Source organism: Malus domestica, chromosome 02 (assembly GCF_042453785.1).
Source record: "Malus domestica chromosome 02, GDT2T_hap1".
Lineage (NCBI taxonomy): Eukaryota > Viridiplantae > Streptophyta > Magnoliopsida > Rosales > Rosaceae > Malus > Malus domestica.
Window position 1 is genome coordinate 27023154 of NC_091662.1, and position 26478 is coordinate 27049631.

A 26478-nucleotide genomic window follows, 5' to 3' on the forward strand; every position below is an offset into this window, starting at 1 on the left:
TTTACCGTCAAATTGAATAAATCAAACAATAATGATGAACAAGAATAAACAAGAGTGTGAAAGATCGAAAAAAAATTAAACGTATTTAATTAACCTATGCAGTGATCCTTATGCCTATCTGTAAACATCTAAAAATAATTAGTACTTAAGTACTAGGATTTGGATCCCATCCGGATCCAAATTGTGGGGATCCTAGAGATCCTTACATCTTAGTCATTCATCATGCATAGTGCAATCAGAAATCATTTGACCTTTTTTATTTAAAATTAAACACAAATAGTACCTGATGAAAACTGGTCTCACTATGTACGATTAACGGCTTAGATGGGGGATCCCTAGGATCCCCACAAAGTGGATCCGGAGAGGATCCTTTTCCTAAGTACTTGCTGAAAACTGAAATAGAAAGGAACGAAGTTACCCAAAAAATATAGAAGTCTTGAGCGATGAATGATTCTTGGGATGAGTCGCGGACTAAGTTGCTCTCCTTAAGATGTATCGCGGCTTTGCCTAAAGTGTGCAAACAATTCACAAACACCACGTCGTTCCCAGAATAAAACAACCTAGAACCTTCTTCTTCTAATAAGGTTCTTCCTTGCACAATAGAAGAACCTTCGAATTTACACCCTTTCAATATGTTGCTAACCAAAACTCAGTATCAGAAAGTATATGTATTATTTTTTTCGCGACTTTTTCAATGATTCCAGGGACTGTTATATATACTTATAGAAGAAAGAGACGTTGAGGGTTTGAGAGATTAAGGGCTTGAAAGCAGGACAAAATCAAAACGTAAAGTAAAATGAAAAAATGAAAAAACAAAATGGTTTGATTATGTATAATGACATGATCTTCTTCTCTATACAAAAAAAGGAATCACACGTTTCATATTTAACAGGAGATAACTCCTTATCTAATTGATAAAGCCAAAATCAGTTGACTGTTATGTATATAATATTGGTAATAAAGTAAAACATAAATATATTTAAATATTTAAATAAAAACATATTTACTCCACCAATCTCCCACTTGTTTTTGTTTAAAGCTATGTATCAAGCAACATATCATAAAGCTATGCATAAGTAAAGGTGTTTCTCAACTTGAATCTGTACATAGTATTAGTGATCCAGATTATACTAGAGTAACTTATAATTTTGAAATCTATCTCCGACAACACCACACACATAACTTTACTGAGGTCAAGTTCAAAAAGTCAACACATTATGGTCATGTGCTTGTATCCCAGTATAGTGAACGCTCTAGAAACTTGCCCAAGATTTCATAGGAAGCAGCCTCACTTCCACATTCACATAGGTAAGACTATCAAGGATATTCCTGCAACTATATATCCCACTCAACATTGAGTTACCTCACTCAGAGAAAAAAAAATCTCAACCTAAAAACACTTCAGGATGTCATGCTTCTTAGGGATGGAAGTGGAATAATATTCCACATTAAAATTAGCAGACTTCACTCATATCGCTTGTGACTTGTTATTACCTTATGACCCTATTTCTTGGGATCTCCGGTCTATAGGTTGGGGTGCTATCACAAATGACTCAATTTTATAAGGGCTTTAGTCCCATCCCTTTCGAGGTTTTTCAAACCTTTTCTCGTGCTAGTTCTTTCCTTAAGGGGTTAGCCAAGTTTTCTTCAGACTGTATATGATCCACTCTTACAGCTCCATTAGAGAGATAATCTCTTACAATGTTGTGCTTACGACGTATTTGTCACTTTTTCATGTTATAATAACGGTTTTGCACTTTAGCTATTGCCACTATGCTATCACAATGGATCAAAATAGTTGGAATCGGTTTCTCTCATAAAGGGGTATCTGACAGTAAGTTTCTTAACCATCATGTTTCTTCGTTTGCTGTAGCTAGCGCTATTAATTCTGACTCCATAGTAGATTGAGCCAAGATAGTATGTTTCTTACACTTCCATGACACAACCCCGCCACCAATACTAAAAATATATCCACTAGTGGCTTTAGAGTCATCTGAAAAGGTATTCCAATCAGCATCGCTGTAACCTTCTAGGACAGTGGGAAACTTCTCATAGTGTAATTTGAAATTCATTGTCCTTTCAAGGTATCTCATAAACCTCTCTATAGCATGTCAATGCTCCAAACTAAGTCTACTAGTAAACCTGCATAAAACTCCTACGACATAAGATATATCAGGCTTAGTGCAATCAGTAGCATAGCAAAGGCTACCAATAATACTTACATACTCAAATTGTTTAACACTATCACCAGTATTCTTGTATAGTTTTACACTAGGATCATAAGGAGTACATGCTGGTTTACAATCAAAATAATTATACTTTCTTAAAAAAAAAAAAATCTATGTAGTGAGATTGATCTAAAGAAAACTCATGTTCGGACCTAGTTATTTTCAAACCAAGTATTACACTAGCTTCACCCAAGTCTTTCATATCAAAATTAGCACATAAAAAAGATTTGAAATTATTCACAACATGAATATTCGAACCAAAAATAAGCAAATCATCCACATATAGGCATATTATAGTGCACATATTATTTTCAAACTTAGATGCATTTGTCACTTTCATTTATTTTAAAACCATTCGAAGTAATCAAACTATCAAGTTTTGCATGCCATTGTTTAGGAGCCTGTTTCAACCCATAAAGAGACTTATCTAACTTGCAAACTTTATTTTTTTGTCCTGGAATAATAGAACCCTATGGTTGATCCATATATAGTTTTTCCTCTAATTCGCCATTTAAGAAAGTTGTTTTAACATCCAATTGGTGCACAACAAGATCATGAATAGAAGCTAAAGCAAACAATACACGAATAGATGTTATTCTAGTCACAGGTGAATAAGTATCAAAGAAATCAATATTTTCTCTTTACCTATAGCCTTTGGCAACAAGCCGGGCTTTAAATTTTTCAACAAAACCATACCATCAGGTTTTAATTTCCTTTTAAAAATCCATTTTCAACCTATTATTTTGCAACCAGGTGGAAGATCCACCAAGTGCCAAGTTTGATTTGACTCCAGGGAGTCCATTTCATCATTTATAGCTTCTAGCCACAAATCTGCATCTAAAGAAGTTAAAGCTTCTTAAATTGTATTAGGATCTTCTTGTAAGTTATATACATGAAAATCAGGCTCAAAATCTTTAGCTATTCGAGCTCTTTTACTTTTCCTAGGTTCTAATGCAGATTTACTATGTTCTACAACAGTAAGTTCATAAATTTTGAATCTAGAATTTATGAACCTACTGTTGTAGAACATAGTGAATCTGCATTAGAACCTAGGAAAAGTAAAAGAGCTTGAATAGCTAAAGATTTTGGGCCTGATTTTCATGTATATAACTTACAAGAAGATCCTAATACAATCAGCATCAAGTGACTCAATTTTGGGCATGATTTATTATCATAAATCTCTTTTTTTTAGAATAAATCTCCTTTTAATCTTCAAAATAGTTACTATTGTACAACACATTTGGTTTCTTATTTTTCCAAATTTCATAAGGAGAAATATTCGTTTTTGAGTTAGGAATTCTATTTAACACATAACATACAGTCAACACAATTTCACCCCACCAATAAGAAGCAGCTCCATAACTAAGTAAAGTAGCAACAATCAATTCACAAAGAGTTCAACTTTTTCTTTCTGCTTTACCATTCATATCAGGAGAATAAGGAGTAGTAGTTTCATGAATAATTCCATGAGACTTGAACAAAATAATAAATTCAGTGGATTCATATTCTTGTCCTCTATCACTACGAAATCTTTTAATCCTTCGATTAAATTGATTTTCAACTTCAGCCAAGAAAGTTTTGAACATGTCAATAACTTCACTTTTATTTTTCATAAGATAGACAAAACAGTCATTCGAACAATCATCAATAAAGGTAATGAAAGAACATTTTTCATTTCTAGTTAACACTCTATCAAATTCGCATATATCAGAATGAATTAAGTCAAGTGGTTCAGATTCTCTATTGATAGATTTATGTGAAGTTCTAGTGACTTTAGCTTGACTACAATATTCACATTTTTCAAATTCATTCAATGATAAGTTGGGTAAAAAGCTTAAGTTACTCATGTTCTTAACCAAGCGTTTTGTTAACATGACAAAGTCCAGCATGCCAAGTATTAAAAGAAGACAACATGTAAGTAGAAGTAGACATTTTATTAGCATCAACATCCAATTTAAACATTCCATTAGTATCATATCCCTTTCCCTCAAAAACCCAATTTTTAGTGAGAGTATACGTATCTGCTCCAATGGTTTGAGTGAATCCAACCTTGTTGAGAAGAAAGCCCGAGACTAGATTCTTCCTTATCGCTGGAGCGTGCATCGTATATTTCAATATCATGGTTTTTCCACAGGTGAACTTCAACTCCACCTCTCCAGTACCAACAACATTAGTTGAGTGCGAATCACCCAACAACACCTTCCTTCCCTCAGTCACATAATAAGTCTTGAAAAGGGAATGATCGTAGCAAACATGGCGAAAAGCGCCAGTGTCCACCCACCACCCCTCAGATCCATCAACTAGGTTGATTTCTGACATCATTGCAATCAGTTGCTCTTTAACCAAATTTGCCTGAGAAGCAGGGTTTTCAGAATCCATGGCAGATTGATATGTCTTAAAATTGTTGAAAACTGAAATAGAAAGGAATGAATTCACTTGAAAAATGTAGAAGCCTTGAGTGATGAATGATTCTTGGGATGAGTCGCGGGCTAAGTCACTCTCTTTAAAACATTTCGCGGATCAACCTAAAGTGTGCAAGCAGTTCATAAACACCACGTCATCCCCAGGATAAAACAGCCCAAAACCTTCTTCTTCTAATAAGGTTCTTCCTTGCACAACAGAAGAACCTTCGAACTTACACCCTTTCAATATGTTGCTAACCAAAACTCAATATCATAAAGTACATGTATTATTTTTCTCGTGTCTTTTTTAATGATTCCAGGGACTGCTATATATACTTATAGAAGAAAGAGACGTTGAGGGTTTGAGAGATTAAGGGCTTGAAAGTAGGACAAAGTCAAAACGTAAAATAAATTCAAAATGGAAAAAAACAAAACGGTTTGATTATGTATAATGACATGATGTTCTTCTCTATATAGAGAAGGAATCGCACGTTTCATAATAAGAGCAAATAACTCCTTATCTAATTGATAAAGCCAAAATCAATTGACTGTTATGTATATAATATTGGTAATATAGCAAAACATAAATATATTTAAATATTTAAATAAAAAAATATTTACTCCAACACTACTAGCTTCCTAACCTCGATTTCATCATTTTGCTTTGATTTGATTTGATTTTGATCTTCTCTATAAGATTTGAAAATCTACTTATTTTAAGGGTCAACTCATCCTCTTTCCTATTGAACTTTGGTACAACCTTCTCTCCCAAGTCGGTTAGAGTCTTTCTCTCTAACTGAGACTCATTCTCACCTCTTCTGTGAGGTTTTCGTTCTTGGTTTTTTCGTTCGGCTGCCAACCCTAGCTATGGCTAGGGTCGGTGGTAATCCTCTTCTTTTCCTTTTTGCTCTTCCCTCTCTTATTTTCTGTTACTGCTCTTCCTCTGCTATCCATCATGATCAGTGCGACCAATGCATCCTTGATGCCATTATTCCTACTCAATTAATTCCTCATATCCATCCAATCCATCCCCCACAAATATGATCCTCTTTATTTTCGATTTGGCTCCTTCCTTCATCAATTTATACCCTTATTTGGTCTGCAGTCACTTTTGATGACCGTGATCTGTCACGGTACATCGAGAAGGTGTGTCGAGTTCCGGTCTTCATATCGGCTTGGGTGTCCGCACCACCTCCTTCTCTTGGTCTGCCTTTATTGGCAGTGTTGCTTGTGGGATTCTCACATGCTTCTTTGTTTTCTTCTCCTTGGTGGCTGCGTTCGGAGAGGGTTTCATTGATGGATCATGGGGTCTTCCTTCATCCCGTCTCTGAGGTGTTGATTGGTTGAAATTCTGGTGTTCGATGGTGTACTTGGTTCCTGCTGTTCGTGCGGTGCTACAGAGGCGGTTGTAGAAGAAGACAAGGGTTTTCTTTTTGTGGGTCTTTGTTTTTGGGCTTTAACCTTTGTGTTGTCCCTTTGTGTGTAGTTTGTAAGGTCTAATTTTGTGTTCTGTATATGGTTTGTATCTTGGTGTGTAGTTTGTTTGGCCCTTTTTGCTTTATGTTTTAGTGCGGGCCTTTGTGTTGTAAGTTTTCAGTTGGTAATAATTTTACCATTTGTAACCAAAAAAAAAAAAACTTATCCCCCTTCCTTGGAGTTACTATTCAATGCAAGAGCTTTGGGTTGTGAATATAATGTCTAGTAAATAAGCACATGGTGTCAATTTCTAGGGCATGAATGTTTTATATCCAACCTTAATCAAACATAAATAATTATTTTAACCAAAAGAAATTAAAAAAAAGTACATAAACAGTTATGTGAATGATTAACTTAAGCCTAAGCACTACGGTGTGGCCCAGCAATTGAGGATGAATTCTAGGCCCGCATTTTACATAGCACATCATGTGTTCGATTCTTAGCGATGGTGAATCACGCGATAGTGGCCAAGAGGAAGTTGAAATGCATCTGCAAGTCTTCCGGCTCCTGAAAGAATGGAGTGTGTGGCGAAGCCACTAGCTAGTCCCTTCTAAAATATAAGAACTTAATCCTAATATATATCAGTTTGATCCCTCCTTGTCTACAGGTCGTTCAAGAAATGTAGGTCGAGATTAGTCCACAGAAACTAAGGGTCCCGCCAATAAATTAACAGCGTGACGGTATAACATATTTAGAGTACCAATCAATTAGCTTTCAAAGAAAAGTCAGTCTTGATCTTAGAAGCACGAAAGGATCATCGAGCAATTTACTAGTATATATTTGACATTTGACATTTGAAAGGCCTGACCCAAAGCTATATATATAATGTATATAAATAGGTCATGGAGGTTAATATATAGCATGCTTAATGTTTTGGATTAGTTGACTAAAATATATAATCCAATTAAGAGAGCAATGGTAGCTCTTTGATTTCGTGTTGGTATTAGGGTTTTTGGGAGTTGAAGGTTGTGAAAATGATGTTTTGTGATTTTATAACAAGTTCAAGCAATTGTTCCAAAAAAAAAAAAAAAAAAACAAGTTCAAACAAAATGTGCGAAGGCATTATGTGCACGTTTCTTACAATGATTATCATTAATTTTAAATACATTTTCCTACTAGAATATGATAATAGCAATTGGCCATTTACCATAGTGGTGGAAATATGTTGAACCCTTACAGGGCGGCATGGGTTAAACCCCATTATTGGCTAATCTAACATCTAATGTAACAAAATCTATCGTTTGACAAAATAAAATGATAATACTTACATTCACTTGTAAGTTCGGAGCTAAAAACTGTACACGCCCTTGTCTATAATCACCTTTCTTTTATCAACACATATTTATTTAATAACTCGTTATTTAGTATTATGATTTAGTAGCTTTTTTTTTCATTCGTAAATGAAATTAAGGTCTTAAGTTCGAATCACTTAACAAGTTAGCTACCAATTTATGATCTATTTTTTTGGTTGTTGACCGATTTATGGTCAGTCCATATTAATTAATGAAACTGAATATTTTCCATTTATTTATTTTTTATCAAGTTATGTACAGACACTGGTTGGTGTGCCATAAATACGTAGGCACTATTGAATTAATTTCGAGCTCCGGAAAAAACGAGAGAAGAAAAAGATTAAAAAAAAAACCCAGATAAAAATACACTCGCAATATTTACGTTTAGAGTTGAAGTTCCTACGAGTTGCACCAAGTTTAGTAAGGGTTTTAAGAAAAAAATACTAGTTATAAGGAAAACTACTAATCGATCACTTCCCATTTTATTTGGGTTAAGCCACAAATTATGAGCAAATACACTTACAAGCATCGGAATGTTGATATTTTTTGCCCCATTGCACATCACTCACATGCCACCAGTGCCAATGCTACAAATTGTAGCCGGCCATCGTCGTTGTGCCAAAACATTTTCTCCAATACCCAAAAAATTTGATCAACTGGTCACAAGAACAAGTTGGCCGGTTGAAAAACGTGGTAGGATTGAGTGACAATCATGTAATTATTTTGAATTATAGTATTATAGAATTGTTTTGGTTAACTTTTCCATTGATACCTATACTAAAAAAAATATAGTTATAATGACAATGGAATGGTGATGGCAGTCTTTTTCATGGAGGAAAACTAATGAAAAGGGTTCGAAAACTTTGAGTTTTAATGATAAGGACAAAATAAAGGGTAAAGTGAATAGTACCAGGATTGACTTTTTAGTGTAAAAATGTGGTTTTTCGTTAAAGTGAACAGTACCAGTTGCTTTTCGTTAAAGTTCCCTTTTCATGGCATGGTGATGGTGAGGGTGGTGCCGAAGATTGTCATAGGGATTATTCAAGGCCATCTCTGACATTTTGGGGGACTATGTGCGAATTTAATTAAAAGACTATTTTTATTTAAAATAATAATTTTTTTACATCATATTTATATAAAATTCAACAATCAATATTCAAATTTAATTGAAATCAGCATTTCACTCTTATTAATGGAATAATCTCCCATTGCCATGAAATTATAATTTATTGTTCATCCATGAAAAAAAAAGATAAGAGAGATACATAAATACACTTATGTTTGTGGAAAGAAGTAATACAAAAGTTAGTTTTTTATTGCTAGAAAAAATTGATAAAAAGCAATACACAAGCTTTTCTATTGCTGGAGAAAAACAGAAAATTAATATATTAAGTATAGCCCCTACGTAATCAATTGTAATATAGATAAATTCATATGAAGATGTTTTTCCTTTTCAATCAAATTTTTTTTTTAGAAAACTTATATTCATACATAGGAGGATGAAAAATTTTGGGGGCCTCATAAATTTGAGGCCCTGTGTAATTACACCTTTTGCACACCCCAATGCCCCTGGAATGATTGTGGTAATGACAATGGTGATGGGCGTGTAAGTGGGGAAGGGGTGGTGGCAGCAGTGGCATCTATGATTGGGTTCTCTTACTGTTATGGAACTTTAGAAATAACAATTAATTAGATGGAATTTGAAGTATCACCAGTTGGCCTTTTACCACAGTGTTGGAAAGATGTTGAGCCTTGCATGACGGCGTGGGTTCGAATCATGTCGGTGACTAATTTAATATCTAATTTAACAAAATCTATCATTTGACAAATAAAAATACACAATTTTTTTTTTTAATTTTTGGTAAACTATTTTTTAAATTTTTTTTTTATGTTTAGTAATTCAAATATAGGAATTTGTATGCTTATCAATTTAGAAATTTTGATGCAAATGGCCCTTTACTGCAGTGGTGGAAATGAGTTGAGTCATTGCATGACGGTATGGGTTCGAACCCTGTCGATGATCTAACAAAATTTATCATTTGACAAAATAAAAAATTTTGACTTTTATTCGAATACAAATTTATCAAATTTATTATTCTCGTCCAAAGGGAGGATAACTATTTGGCAAATGAAGTAAGGGCGCGTTTACTAATCCGTAATCAGATTGAGAGGAATTGAATTGAGAAGGAACTGAAATGAGGTGGAATCAGAATTAGATTCATGTTGCAGTTGTTTACCAAAACTGTCTAGAATCGGAGTAGAAATGACATTGATATATAAAAGTTGTTTACTAATTCATATGAATCGGAATAAAATCTAATGTAATTACTAAAGTACTCTTGTTTAACTAATATATTTTATATGCTAATTATTTTTAGTAAAACTTTTACTCGTCCAGTTTTTAAATTTTTCAGAGAGAATAATTTATTTTTTTTTAGTAAAACTTTTGGCACAAATTTAATATGAAAGAATATTTTTTATTTGCTTCTACATGTTAGAGAAGACTCTTAATCATCCTAAACTTTATTAAAAATATCAACCTAAGGTAAACTTAATAACAATTACTTCCTATTCTTTGACCAAAAAAAAAAAAAAACAATTACTTCCTCTTCTCTCTCTCCCTCTCCCCAATCTTTCTTGGCAACCGTCTCTCCTCCCTCCTCTCCTCCCCCATCCTTTTCTCACTCACCCTCCACCGCCTCTCTCACCCTCCATCGCCTCAACTCTCCCCCACAACCACAAGATTCTCCTCATCGCCAACCACGTTCCACCGCTGATAAGAAGAAAGGGGGGGCAGCGGTGATTTGAAGGTCGCCGGTGGAAAAGCCCCTGCTTTATTCTGAAGAAGATAAGGATAAGGCTAAGGCCAAGGAGATGGGAACAAATGAGAGCACTTTTGTTCTTGCTTGGTTGGGGCTCGGCGGCGTCATCCTACCCCAAGGCCTTATTCTCGCTGCTTCGGGTAACCTTTCCGTTCATTGTGATTGAATTGATGTGAATCATCCAAAACCATGAAGGGGGAGGTAGAAGATACGGGGGTAGTTTGGGTATAAAAGTTGGATTCCTGGAAGAGCCTTGTCCTCGGAATCCAAATACCACCTCCATCTAGGGGATCCGATTCCATGAGATTAAGGAATTCAATTCCGGATTTTAAGTGGGCTCCACCTATGTTTTCATTCCCTAAATGTTAGTAAACGTTGGAATCCTTTGGGAGGAATGCAATTCCGTTTCTTTCCATTCCATTCCCGTTTGGTAAACACGCTCTAAAAGTGTAGGGTTCATAGATCAAACTTGAGGTCAATAATTTATAGTAGGAGAGGTAGGGATAGAAGTAACTAATATTCGGACTAGGATTCTTTTCCATTCTCTTTCCATCACCTTCCATCTGCTTCTCTCACATTCTCTTATTTTGTCTTTCTCTTTCTATAAAAAAAATTAATATAAGATATTGACGTGACGTAACCGTAATTGTTCAAATAGGAGAGGAGGGAAGAGAGAAGGAAAAAAAATAATGGAGAAAATCCTATTCCCTAATATTCAACTTGACCTGTAGCTTCATCATTTCATGCTTATTGAGACGTGTTAGAAGAATTAGGGTTGAGAAATTCCTATGTATTCACATTATTAAATCAAATTATAATATTATGAATGAATTAGGTGGCCTGGTTATAGGAACAACTCTTTACATTTCAACGCATATTTTTTTTTATACGTATGAATCACAATCTAACACATGCAAAACTAACTCATAAAAAAATATGCGTATGCAAATGGTTGTTTGTCTGCAAGAAAAAATAGGTACTTTGACGTTGGAGAACACAATACAAGATTTCCACGTCGGAAGATTTATAAAATGAAATATAACTTATATTAAGTGATTCTACTTTTAATTACACCGAGACTGTTCATAATAACATTCTCGCACATTCTTTGTTGTAAACTTGACAAGATGCAAGTCGAAAGACGATATTAATATAGTTAGTAGCACCGTAGCGGGCTGATGACCTGTCTATTCGAAATTAAAAACGTATAATGACCAAATTTAATGATTCAAATTGGGGGTGCTCCAACAGTCCAATTCCAAGAATTGAAAGAGGGGAATAGAGTCAACAAGTTTACATTGGCGGGAAATTACAAAGAAATGAATGTGTAGGATCATAAGCATGCATACAATGTACGGTAGTCAAATGTGGCTGATATTTTTCGATGCCGTTCGCACTTATTAATGCCACATGGAACGGAAGAGTCAGTCTGCCTCATCAATTTATAATCTACAGATTGCAAATTGAGTAGGGTTTTTCTTAGTCGGGCCTCAATTCATTGGTCCAGACCAAGCAAAATCTTAGAGGTCAATTACAATTTACAATATTGACAGTTAGTACTATGATCTGGTAATTTTATTTTATTTTTACTTGTAAGTGAGAGGTTTTAGGTTCGATTCTCGTCATAGACAAATTTGAACCACATTATTATGACAAACCTATTGTGAGGTTTAACCTACTAACCAGTAATATTCAAGGAGAGTGCTAGAAATCTTTGCACTAATTTTTGTATTTGAATTTTTTCACTTATACAAAAAACAAGATTGTTAATGCTTTTGGCTAGGAATTAATAATGAAAAATAGAACAGGTAATTTCAAAGATATGTAAGTTTTATTTTGTGTGTAAAAAAAATGACACGTGTCATGAAAAAGGTGAAAAAGTCTAAATGCAAATGTTGTTAGCATCTCTGGATATTCAATTAGTAAAATTAGTGATAGATACATTTTTTAGGGTGAACACTAAAATTGAAAGCACTATTTACTTATCATGAATAATTATGTAAGGTATGAGTACCATTTCTATTCTTGACATATTGTTCATTAATTTGTCGAAAATTGTGTATCTCACTTTAAAATTAGTTATCTATCATATGAAAATTAGGTATCTAATCACCTAAATAATGTAGTTTATCTTGTATCTAACAATCGTGCATCCGATTACAAGTAACCAACCACGATAATTATGTGACAAGTGCACATTAATTGCTTACCAAATGTTATTTTAAACATGTGGTTTATTTAGCATTTCGTATCGTCACAATGACCTAGGTTTACTAATAAGTTGTGAAGGGATCGATTGAGTCACGTTTGAAGTTTCTTGTCATAGTTTTTTGCTTGTAATTGCATGTCTATGCAATAAAAGAACATAATTATTGATCTATGATGAGTAAATGAAATCAAAAAATGGAAAAGAAAACAAAAGGAAAAAGACCATGATTTAACTTGTTACAAAAGAAAATAAAAGGAACAACGTCAAATAATCATGCTACTTAGTACTATGGTCTAATGTATATCTTTTTACTTGTAAGTAAGAGTTATAGGTTAGATTATCGTAAAATACGAATTTAAACCACATTATTGCTAGTCCATTGTGAATATAAACTCAATTCTCTCATCTTTAATGTAAATAATTTCATTTGTCAAAAAAAAAAAAATCAAGTATTCTTATACTTTTTAATTTCAAATCACAAACACATTGCTCCAGAATCAATAAATAACTTTAAATCAAATAATTAAGCCACCCAAACGAAAGGGAAAGGGCAACTGAAAAGTACCAACAACCCTATTTTTTTTTTTTTAAGACCCCTAAAAGGGACATTGACCGTACTCAATCCAATTCTCGAGAAAACCACCCCCTTCAAAGTTCAAACTGCAAACATCGTCACGAACCCGGATTCTCTCCGGACTCAAAAAATTTGAGCTTAAGAATCAAATGAGTCGGGTTATTAAAATTTAATCTAACAACTACAATTATTATAACTTTTAAAGGGGTTTCTTGTTTGTAGTCGTTGGATCAAATTTCAATGATCTGGATTATTTGATCATCAGGCTCAGATTTTTTGGGTCCGGAAGGAATCCGGATCCCAACACCACACCCAATATACTATTCAACAATTGTTTTTTCTTTAGTTGTCTGAAAAATGAACGGTAAATATTAATTTTAAGTAATTGAACAATTGATCTTAAAAAAAATTAAATAATAAAAATTATTTAAAAAGTCGAACTACTTAGTAGTTTAAATTATCAAAAGCAACCCCTATTCAACACCTACAAACACATATTACACAACATTTAGCATATTGAGTTTACCATACTAGGTGGTAGTTTCAATTTTACAGTTTCGAAGTGGAAATTTGCTCACAACTCTAAGGACCAAAATCAGTATTATGTATGCCTTAAAATGAAGATCAAAATGTCAATGTGGTAATTTGGGACAGTAATGAAGCTTTAACATCGCTTTGTGTTCACATATGTGAGTTTGCTTACAAAATCATGTTAACTTGACTTTGAATAAATAAATAAATTACAGCTGATATCATTATGACATTAATTTAAATGTTCTTGAGTGAGAAAATCTTAGCTGTAACCGGTAATATTTGTGTATTTTAATGGTGCTAAAAAAAAAAGACTGTTAATGCTTTTGGCTAGGAATTAATAATGAGAAATAGAAAATATAATTTCAATGACATATAAGTCTTGTTTTTGTGAAGAAAAAAAAAATGAAATGTGTCATGTGAAGAAGTGAAAAAATCTAAATGCAAATGTTGCTAGCACTATTTACTTATCATGAATAATTATGTAAAGGTATGAGCATCATTTCTATTTTTTGACATATTATTCATTAATTTGTCGAAAAATGTGTATCTCACATTAAAATTAGTTATCTACCACATGAAAATTAGGTATCTAATCACGTAAATGATGTCGTTTTATCTTATATGTAACAATCGTGCATTCTAATTCAATATATACCTACCTATCTGATTACAAGTAACCAACCACCTAATGTTATTTAAAACATGTGGTTGTGGTTTATTACCATTTCATATCGTCACAATGACCTAGGTTTCCTTTCTAATAAGTTGTGAAGGGATCGATTGAGTCACGTGAAGTTTCCTGTCATAGTTTTTTGCTTGTAATTGCATGTTTTGTGCAATAAGGGTGCGTTTGGTACGCAGACGAGACGGAACGGGACGGGACGGGACGGGACGGAACGGGACGGGACAGGACGGAACGAAGGTGTAATTTTTGAAAAAGACATGGGGTATATTTGTCTTAAAATGGTAAAACATTGTGTTCCACAGACGTGGAACAAACCCGTTCCAGGGGGTGGAGGTGGGACGCAAAAACACCCAAAATCTGTCCCGTGGAACAACCCGTTCCACCCATTTTTGGCGCACCAAACGCGGGACGGAACGCCTCGTCCCGTTCCGTCCCGTCCCGTCCCACGTACCAAACGCACCCTAAAAGAACATAATTATTATTGATCTGCTATGAGTAAAAAAACTAAAAAAATGAAAAAGAAAACAAAAGGAAAAAGACCATGACTTAACTTGTTACAAAAGAAAATAAAATGAACAAAGTCAAATAATCATACAACTTAGTAATACGGTCTAATTATATTTCTTTTCATTAGTAAGTAAGATGTCTTAGGTTCAATTCTTGTCAAATAAGAATTTGAACCACATTATTACTATCTTATTGTGAGGTTAAACTCATTTTTCTCTCATTTAATGCAGATAATATCGTTTGTAAAAAAAAATCAAATAATCTTATACTTTTTAATTTCAAATCACAAACACATTGCTCCAAAATCAATAAATAACTTTAAATCAAATAAGCCACCCAAACGAAAGGGAAAGGACAACTGAAAAGTACCAACAACCCTAATATTTTTTTTTAAGACTCCAAAAAAGGACATAGACCGTACTCTAGAAAACCACACCCTTCAAAGTTCGAACTGCAAACAACACCACACCCAATATACTGTTCAACCAATTTTTCTACCTTTTTTAGTAGTTTGAAAAATGAACGGTAAATATTAATTTTAAGTAAGTGAATAATTAATTTAAAAAAATAATAATGAAAATTATTTAAAAAATCGAACTACTTGGTAGTTTAAATTATCAAAAGCAATCCCTATTCAACACCTTCAAATTATTTAGCATATTGATTTTACCATACTAGGTGGTAGTTTCAATTTTACAGTTTCGAAGTGGAATTTTGCTCACAACTCTAAGGACCAAAATCAGTATTATGTATGCCTTAAAATGAAGATCAAAATGTCAATGTGGTAATTTGGGACAGTAATGAAGCTTTAACATCGCTTTATGTTCACATATGTGAGTTTGCTCAATTGGTTACAAAATCCTGTTAACTTGACTTTGAATCTCCTTTTATCTTGAAATAGGGTTTGTTTGAAACTGCTTTTAAAATAACTAAAAACCCTATTTTGAGAAAATGTGATTTCACCAATAAAGTGATTTTTTGGGATTCACTTGTCATTTTACTAAGAAATGGTTTCAAAAGTATTTTCACCAAAAGCATTTTCAACCATTTAAAACCACTTTTAAACGAGTCTATAGTTTAAAGAGAAATTTTATTTAAACTCATCTAACCTATTTCTACACCCAACTTACTCTTTGCACCCATTTGATTTTTAACTAAACTATTAATATCTCTTTAAACTCAAATTTAATACCTAATATACCCTCATAAACCCAATTCAATATGTGGATTTATTTTTACACCCATTTGATTTTTAGAAGCTAAATTTGAATAATCATGCGCTTTATGGCGGTGCTGAGAAAGGCACTATTGGAACATGATATAAACGCTAGGATTATGGATTATTTGAACATTCCTGAGAATGAGTATGGTCTTGTGTTTACTGTGAGTAGAGGTTCTACATTTAAATTGTTGGCCGAATCATACCCCTTCCAAACAAACAAAAAATTGTTGACTATGTTTGATTACGAGAGCTAGTCTGTGAATTGGATGGTTTAGAGTGCCAGAGAGAGAAAGGTGCAAAGGTTTACAGTGCCTGGTTTAAGTGGCCAACCCTCAAACTGTGCTCAACTGATTTGAGAAAGCAAATTACGAACAAAAAGAAGAAGAAAAAGGATGCTGCGACTAGTCTTTTTGTTTTTCCAGTTCAGGTTACTGGGTCCTTTCACACTGGACATTATTCATCGTTGGATGCTTTCATTGTTGTTTTAGCGGAAGGTAGGATGCCTTCGTTGTATTTGTTGAAAAAAATTACAGTAAATAACTTCTACTCTCTAAAAAATAGAAATCAAACAACAAAAAAATTCATAAATTGAGCCATACTTTGATTGGAGGATTCAAAAATTCAAAATCATCATTTATCAATATAAAAACTTATTTTTCTCTATGAGAGCTATTAGGGTTTTAGCCAGAATAAACGTAAGATAAACAAAGAGTAATCGTAGGGTTTAATTATAGTGTTTGAGTTTATTGATAAATTTGAGTTTTATTATTAATTTCATTTTGTACTTAATAATAATTATGCAATAGAGTAAAATAGATAATTAATATTTACAATTTAAATTGGGTATAAAAAGAGGTTAAATGAGTTTAAATAAAATTTCTCTAGTTTAAAATATCATTGAAAAACATCAGTCTATACCGAGAATGAGAAGATCAACTTACATAAGATTAATTCACCGTCATTTTGGCTCGGCTCAATAAATTATGTGAAATAAACTTACATATATTAATAAATTATTAAACTAAAATACTACGTAACAATAAACTCGTTTGTGTAAGTGCTTCTCAAGTATGAGACCCCACTCAAATTTTCTTTCCATGGCCGTTAATAATTGTCCAAAAAAAAAAGGGTCGTTAATAAAGCAGCAGCTGTAGATTTTTGGTCACGTGAGGCCCGTTCGACTGGGGCCCACAGATGTTAAACCCAAATAGGCCCCACCCTATTACCTTTTTCCTAAGCATCTTAATTCTAAAATCTCCGATCCACCAAAATGACACAACGCTGCGTTTGGCGGGATCCACCACCATCGAATAGTGAATGAACGGTGACGATGTTACATCAATCTTAAGTGGCCGCTTGGACCCACCAGCCGTTGATCACACCGCCCTCACCCCCACCCATTTGGCTCCTCAGTTGTTTACTTTTTAAGAAAATAAATAAAAAGAACTTAAAAACTTTAAATTTCGACGATAAAAAAAAAAATAATAATAATACTAAGATTGATATTTTAATATAAAAATATAATCTTTATTAAAATAAATAATACCAAAAATCTTTTATTAAAATTCCCTTATTTTTTTGCCTGTAGCATCAGCATCATCGACCACAACGATAATAAATGAGGGCACTTTCATAATTTGAAAAATTACTACAGCAGCTTTTCATAATAATTTAATTTGACAAAAATCAAACATAAAAACTCCAACTTAAAAAAATAAAAAATTATCACACCGTAGTACTAAATAATAAAAATAATCATTGTCTAAAAATATAAGTAAGATAATTATACAACAAAAAATAGAAAAAAATCTGTGCTGTAATATTGATAAGCAACAAGTAACAACATTAGTGTACACAAAGAGAGACCCGGCATCCCTTTTAATTAACCATCCATATGTTTTCAAAAAATTAAAAGAGAAAAAAAAAAAAACTGAGGGTGAAGGGGTAAAATCGTACTTTCGACCTATAAGCGCCACGAACAACAGCGGGGTTGCTACGGGATGCCCAACAGTAAGCACGATCAACGGTTAGGATTGGCTCTACCGAAATCCGCCAGCTTCCTAGACCGGTTCTTGCAGAACGACGCCGCTACGCGAATCTCGCCGGCGATCTCCGGCGGCAATCCCTTCTGGTTCCAGTGTCGGTTCGGGCTGGCTCGAACCAGCGGGCTCAGGCAAAACGCCAGACCCGATACGTTGTTCTTTCCCTGCCCGGCGCGTGCCCTCCGCGTCGACGACGGAGCCAGCGTCGGCGTCTTCTTCCATTCCGGCGTCGTCGCCGACGAATCACCGCTTCCCGACCGCGATCGATCGCAGTCTTCGAAGGGATCGGGAGTCAGGTCCGGTGACAATCCGCGAGGTCTCGGGCAACCGGAGGACTCGTCGGCGTAGAGATGTTTCGATCGATTCCGCGTTTTCCTAGCGAAGATCGAAGAGAACCACGAGGGCGACGAAGCCGACGACGACGACCTGGCCGGTACCGACGAATCCCTAGGATCCGACCAGGACTTATCGGATCTGGATCGGAAAAGACTCGATAAGAGCGAGAACCGCGTCTTGCTCTTCTTGCACGAGCCTTCAATGGTGGAGTTGGCGTTGGTATATGTAGGGCCCACCTGAGGAGTACTGTAGAATCGAATCCGGTGCTGTTGTTGATGGTGGTGGTGGTGGTGGTGGTGTTGCTGACTGTGATCTGGACGGTGGTGGTGGTAGTGGTGCCACGTGGAATCGTCCGATTTTCTTCGAGAGACGTAGGGGGACACGGAACGGGGGAAGCTAAGTGGCGGAGGGTTGGGGTCGGACTTGCGGTTGGGTTCATCAAGCGGCGCCGCGGCGGTGGTCCGGGAGTGGAGTCTGGAGAGCTGGGCCTGGGCCTGGGCCTGGATTTGGGCCTCGATGAGGGCGGCGAGGCGCTCCCGGAGACAGGAGGCGCAGACGCCGACGGTGCTGGTGAGGTCGGCGAGGTGCTTCTTGCACCTCATCTAAAACATTTACTCTGGAAACCCAACAAATCGAATTCTCAGTTGAAATGTGTATATATAAGAAGTGGGTATGCGGAGAAATTTGAGGGATTTTTATGGCATTTCAGAGGGAATAGGATCTTTGGTTTTCTGGGTGTAAGATTGAAAGGGATGGATCTTCTTCTTCTTCTTCTGGGGAACCCAAAGGCTTCTTCTGCACTGGCCAAAAGGGGGAGCTTTGTCTTCTACTTCTTTGTTTGGGTTTTTAGCGAGATAGAGAGAGAGAGAGAGAGAGAGAGTGGGTGGGTGGGAGTTTTTATTTGTGTGCGTGAGGTGGCCAAGCAAATGAGTATTTGGTATATTATTTAAATTTAGAGAGAGCAAAAAGAAAAAAAATCTAGAGGGAGAAAGGTACAGAGTCAAAGTAAAACATACGCTGAACCACAACAAGAAGCTCAGTGGTAATGATGCAAATTGCGTCTCTCTAATAAATAAATAAATACGAAGGTTTTGGATTCGATACTCCGAGTTAGTGATTCTGCTTGATTGTGATCATGAACAAATTGAAATTTCTCATAGCCTCTTTAGGTCACAAATAGATGAATTATCGTGATCTGCTACCGAATGTCCTGTTTTTCAAAACAAAAGAAAAAAGAAAAGAAAAAAAGAAAGTAAAACATGTGCTGGGTTTGGGGTCATAATTCATTTACTTGTGAGGGAGGGTGGGTGAAAGAAGACGTCCATGTTAGGAAATAAATTTGGAAGGTTGAAATGTGCATTTAAGACAAAACCTCTCTTAATCATAATTACCCAATTCAGATTTTGTTTAACTTATCTGGTAATCTACTGATTGTCAGTCAAAGCTATGCGTGTATTTTACTTGCATTAATAGTCGACGGTCGTTGATACACAGTAACAAATTTGAATTCTCAATTTTCATCCCTTCTAGTTTGACCTTTTACAATGCTTCCGTGGTTTTAGTAACTTTAATAACTGTCTAATTTTCATATTTTTTTTGTCAAAGGATAATATATTTTTCAAAAACTGTTACAATAGACTTATAAATTCATAATGTTACAAAATCATGTCATCTGAAATAGGTAGCCACAAATACATATCAAACTCATAACAAATTTATATCGTGATTGTTATTTATGTGAATCAACTATGAGACCTCTTTAAACTAAGTGAAAACAAATATAGTTAGATCAAAGATTAGTTATTCATTGCACATATAATTTGACAACCGAATGATCTTTAATATGGTCGTCATAAAGTGAAGAAAAATGGGCCTATGTGGCAAGTAAATCCTATCTCAATCTTTGTGTATGGATCTTGTAGTTGGGAGTTTGCATAAAACTATTGGTTGGGTTAGATTTACCACCTCTCCCTTGGTGGAGACGTTAATGCACCACTAATGAAAGCCCCGTTGTTTTTTTTTTCTTGTCAAGTCATAGATTTGTTAAATTTGCTACCGACGGGATATGAACCAAAGTCACTTTGGTGGAGACGTTAATGCACCACCAATGAAAACCCTTAGGTTTTTTTTTTCTTGTCAAACGATATATTTGTTATATTAAACATTAAATGAGTCATCGATGAGATTAGAACCAATACCGTCATGTAAGGGTTCAACTTCTTTCTATCACTATGATTAGTTGAGAATAATTCAGCTGCGAATTTGATGGGGCAAAATTTAAAATCTCCCTTCCTTTGTGGGGTAAAGCCAAACATATGGGATTTTAAGTACGATTTCAAATATTTAATTCATTTTTATTGCTAACGGTATTTTTATTGATATTGGTTAGCATTAATTTAATTTATTTAGTTCTTACGTACTATTGCAATAAGAAATGATTAATTCTTCCAAAAATATAGATGGATCTAAAGGTCATTTTCTTATTAAGAGTTATAAGTCATTTTAGTTTGACATTGGGCAAAATCTATCTCCAGTAAAAGAGCTATATCCTAGATAGCAATGGATTATATCCTAGTGAACATACATGGCCGGGTACAAGTCACATTCTGGCTGGCTACTTATAGCCCTAGAGCGAGCGGTATTTCGTTTTTCCGACAATATATTTTTGTGAGGTATACTTGAGCTTCATTTCTCTATCTAAATATATAACCGAGAATATGCATGAAAAAAATAATCTACATTAAGTAAAAAATATTTGCATGTGGTTTAATATTGTAATAAATAGTGTGTTCAGTTTCCACTCATGTGTCTTGAGTTCGAAATTTCCTCATTTCCTAACGTATTATAATATAATAGTTTTGAACTCTCTCGTTTCTTACAGCTTAATAATAATAAGTTAAAAAAATTAAATAAAGAATATTATCTTTTATTTTATTTTATTTTCTCATTTGCTTTTTCCTCATCTAAATTTAAAACTAAGACGCCATATTCCAAAAGAGTTGGTGATGAATAAATATAAAAAAGGAAAGAGGAAAAAGAAACAAGGAAAATAAAAGTGAGATGCCGCTTATCTTTTGATTGGGAGTTTTGAATGAGATGGAAGAATTTTAGAGGGAGAATGTATCCCCTTAATCCACTTTCTTTTAGTGTTGAAGACTCAACAATTTGAAAGGGAAAGAAAGAAAAACATGTTCTAGCGAATTTGTTGTACGTGTCGCACACCCAAATTACCTTTTATAAGAATATCTCATATGGAATTGTAATACAGATTAAAAAGGTGTAATGTCTGTTATAACGTATCTTCACTTAAATTTTTTCTCTCTGAGTCGGGGTGAACTTATTTCTCCACTTACAAATAACGCATCTTCACGGTAAAAACTTTATAATAAGAACAGTTCAGTTTCTTAATCTTCATTTGAAGATCATGCTCGCAAAAAACCATTGAAACATAAATTGTTTAGCGATTCAAGTATATCATGAATGGTTTATCATTAACATGTTACTTGAGACCTACACTTAATTCATTTGGTACCTAAGAATAACTATGTGGTCTTCAATTCGAATGAGTTTTTATAAGAACGATCTTCAAATGAAGACTAAAGTTTCAATACAAGAGGATACTTGCGCTTGGGCTTGAATTGAACGATTTGTGGTCTATGTTTTGGCCACCCAACTTCGGATGTGTTTGACCTACTTGCGTGCATATGTATGGAGACTCAACTTGCATTTTAACGTGCACTGGATCGTTTTGTCAATGGTACATGGTCAGAGATATTGATCATATGTCTTACCTACATACCACACCGTCGGCAGGCAAGGTTTTTATACAAGTTCAAAGTCTTTGGTTGTGAACAACAACAAATGGTCTAGTGGTAAGAGAGATGACTGCGGCTTCTAATACCAAAAAAATATGAGAGGTCTCTGGTTCGATGCTTCGAGTTGATGAGTCTGCTTGATTGCGGTCATGGACAAAATGAAATTCCTATAGTTTCTCTGAACTTAAAAGGAATAGATAATCATGCTATGCTCGCCACCAATTATTATCTTTTTCAAAAAAAAAAAAAAAAAGGTCTGATTGTGGTAAATACCACCCACCTAAAACTGAACCTAAACCTAAACGTGTCCTTACGAGCTTTCGAAACTTCCATCACACTTCTCATATCAAGTTTTAATACTTTTGTACCCAAAGACTTTTTCAGTGTGTCGATCCCTGGCCGCTGCCGTATTTTTCTTATTTGTATTGTTTATTTATTCAAATTTTATAATCTATTGTCTTGTCTTGTTTAAATAAGTGAATTAAAAGCAAAAATAATAATCACTTTAAGTTTTATATTCTATTGCCTTGGTAGATCAAATTGTTTTTTCTCTTTAACTCAATGCGTTCGAGGTTTAAACGTTCGTCTTAGTGCAACTTAAAATTGTATTACAACCTGAAAGGCTGAAAACAAACAACTCTAAGGGAAAGAAGATAGTTGGTTTGCTTCGTTCTCTACTTAGTATATTTCTTTAGCGGTCGTAGACCTACTTAAGTAGTTAATGTAATTACGGTTCTTCGCTCTACCTTTGAAATGCATTCTGTGTAATAATAAGAAAATAATCACCTAATTATATCAAACATTACGTAGTAAAAAATTACGGTAGATCTCGATAAAAAGAACTTTTCCGATAATAAATTTAATGATCTACTGAGTAAATAATTAGGTCAAAATTTAACAATTGTTATACTTTTTTGTCCCATTTAACGTTAGATTTTGAGTACATACCCCACCTGGATTAGTAGATCTCATTAATGTGAATTTAGTTAAGGTATATAGAAGAAAGCAAGGAAGTGTATCCCCGTACAACCTTTTTCTTTAAGTATAAAATCATTGGTATTTTTGTTGTTTAGCCGATTGAGCAAGACCTAATCATGATTAAGTAAGAACAAGTAGACACAAATTTGAAGTGTCGCCATCAAATTATATCGGATATTATAAATTATAAAAGACGACAATTCAATTATGTCACCATATATGACTTGTCTATTTTTTCCCCGCATATATTTAAAACTAATACCATTTTATATGCAGGAAAAATATTATTTAACTTCGATTTTCTACCCCTTATAATCAAATCGTTCATCTTTTAGTCATTTGTATATCGTCATGATCATTATCGTAATTAACTAATTGAAATAGTATTGTAATTGTCTTTTACTCAATAGCAGTTAAATGACTATATGCTTGGTGATTTGGTTCCTTCAATTTTTGACTTGAGATTACAAAAATATTTTCGACTGTAAGATTAGGTGCTCAATTTTTTCCCTTGAAGGAGAGAGAAATGAATACCTATGAGTAAATTGACGATGATTATAGATAATTCCAATTACGAAAATACTTGTTTCTCCACTTTATGGGTTCAAATTATAAAAGTATACTATAAGTATACGTTAATCACAAGGGTAACAAAATTGTTTGTGTGTTGTCAACTATGGAACCATTTCATTAAAGGATTATCACTTTCAATTTATATGTAACTATAGGATTATCAACGGGAGACTTTAGATGCGGTTTTTAGTTATGAATATTCTTTATTGAAACCTTGTTGGTTTTTAATTTTTTATCGAGGTCCTTGAAATTAATGTGATAATTTATTTCTATGTACATTACTATATTTTTTAAATTAAAAATTAGAAATTTTAGTTGTTTATATAAATGAGATTTTAAATTTAAAAAAACCATAATTTGTGGGATTAAAAATATTAAAAAATAAATATACTATTGTGTGTGTGTGTGTATATAAACATGGGTACATTCATCAAAATTAACCAAAACATTTATTGTATCAAAACATGGGTAAATTCTTCAAAATCACAAAAAAGAAAAAAAAGAAAAAGAAGAAGAAGATATTAGGCTTAATAACATTAGTAAATTTCTTCGATTAAACTTGACATAGATACATTTTAAAATCAAAGAAAAAAGAATGTACCCATATAAGTTTAAAAATGGATTAAAAAAAATTGAATAGATTTTATATAAAAAAGGGTACATTTTACATGTAACAAATTGGTATATTTAAGAATGAGTACATTTTAAGATTAAAAAGTTTTACATGAATGGGTACATATAATTAGCATGGGTGCATTTAGCAAAATAAAAAGTACAAATACAAAAAAATATATGGGTGCAATTCCAAATAAACTTTTAAAAAATATGGGCACAAAAAGAAATTAATATATGGGTACAAATTAAAAAAGAAAAGAAAATTGGTACAAGTTAAAAACGAATTACAAATTAAAAATGAGTACAAACTAAAACTAAAAATATATGATAAAAAATTTAGTCATAAATATAAATATACTAATTGTAACATTTTTAACATTAAATGAACATATTTAGAAATAAAAAAATATTTATTATTGAAATAATTAATGATGTTATTAATACCCAAGGACCTTGATAAAAAATTAAAAATGAATAAGATTTTAATCAATGAAATAATAAAGGGAAGGATAAAAACCTAATTTCTTCGATCATCAACTATCAACTATAACTTTATAGGTTCAAATTATAAAATTTATACTGTAAATATACATTAACTATTCAATTAAAATTATAGACATGATTGTAAAGGGGACGTTGACTCAAATTGTATGCGAATGAAGGGTATATACATAGACACTAGGGCATGCACTGACCCACCTTTTATAAATCCCTTATCCCTAAAAGCAATTCAACTTTTTTTAGTGCAATATGTTTGGAGACCTTGGACTAAGTCGCTTTCTTCTTCTAGGTGTTTTGCTTAACTTAAAAGTAGCAAACAAACAACCACCCAATTGACAAAGAAAATCTTATATAAAAGGTCTACTAATTTTCCTGTATTTTCAAAAACCATTTACTTAAGACTAAATGATTACTCCAATTTTCTTTAAAATTTAGTAAACTAGTGAGACTAATTATTTTGTTCTTCCATTAAAGGTGTGTTTGGTTTGGCAATATTTTGACTTTTGTTCTTCCAAATGCTGGTCCAAATAATCGGTGGTGCGTTTTCTCTTGAAGCACTTGAGCCTTTTAAAAGCATTTTTATGTGCTTTTAACAAAAGTGATCCTGAGTAATCATGCTTCCTCCATAAGCACTTTGAAATATGTAGTAAGTCATAGCTAGCGACGATCACCTTCAAATAATTTGAGTGGTACTCTTTGGCTTTTCCATTATTCAAAGTATATATGAAGGCCAAGAAAAGCTTGTATGAGAGAGTTTCGCCTCTCCACATGTTGCCTATTTGTTTAGGAGTGCATGGTTATATGAGTTATGCACGTGTTAGGCTCAAATTATGACACATGCAAGGGCATGAAAGATAATCATTGCATAAGAGTTTATATAATCGTAAACTTTATAAATACGTTGTCAATTAATTCAGAGCTGGATGCTTGTAATCTAACAATTTGCAATAATGGGTTTCTCACTTTTTTTTCTTCTAGTTTTTCGTTTTCCTTCCCCTTGATTAACTTTGAGGACCACAACTTTAGGGTTTAATGTACAGTACCCTTTAATAAGAAAGGTATCGGTGACCTTTAAGTGATCGATGTTTTTGAAATGTAATAGCATAACATCGTAATATAACATTCTTTGTACAATAATACAATTTCATATTATGTGCTGGTGTTAATTATATAACCTTACCAGATTATGTAACTTGTGATTGTAAACTTTGACAATTATATTGTAACTTTATATTTTTAGTGTTTCACGTTAAATACTACTAAAATCCGCCATTGGAATGTTGAAAAAAATAATTTATATTGTGTGGGTCGACTTCTTATTATGCCGACCCAGCTGACTTTAATGATGACCGTACACCATGAATCTTCCTTAGATGAATAAGATTACAAACCCAAACCCCAAAATGTCATAAAATAACCCTAATGCTAAAAAAATGTAACTTAACCGTAGAAACCCTTGGTGTTCCGATAAGAAATGAACAATATATATACACTCTTGCTGGATTTCAGCTGGCATGATTTATTTTACTCAGGTTTTTTCCTATCACTCATATTTTATGGGCTACATCAAATTCATAATCCAATCAAAAGGGCTAATACATTATACAAGTAATTGCATCACATGCTTGAAGACCGATTCCAATGTTGCTGTGGGAGGTGTCGTAGGG

General features: G+C 33.7%; 1 protein-coding gene across 1 annotated transcript; it reads right to left on the bottom strand.

The window, feature by feature from the left end:
- Nucleotides 1-17749: 17749 nt before the first annotated feature.
- On the bottom strand, nt 17750-19358 carry LOC114821381 (uncharacterized). The gene has a single exon (XM_029093464.2). The coding sequence runs from the start codon at nt 18929-18931 to the stop codon at nt 17972-17974; it is 960 nt and encodes a 319-aa protein (XP_028949297.1). The 5' UTR covers nt 18932-19358; the 3' UTR covers nt 17750-17971.
- Between the last annotated feature and the right edge of the window lie 7120 nt (nt 19359-26478).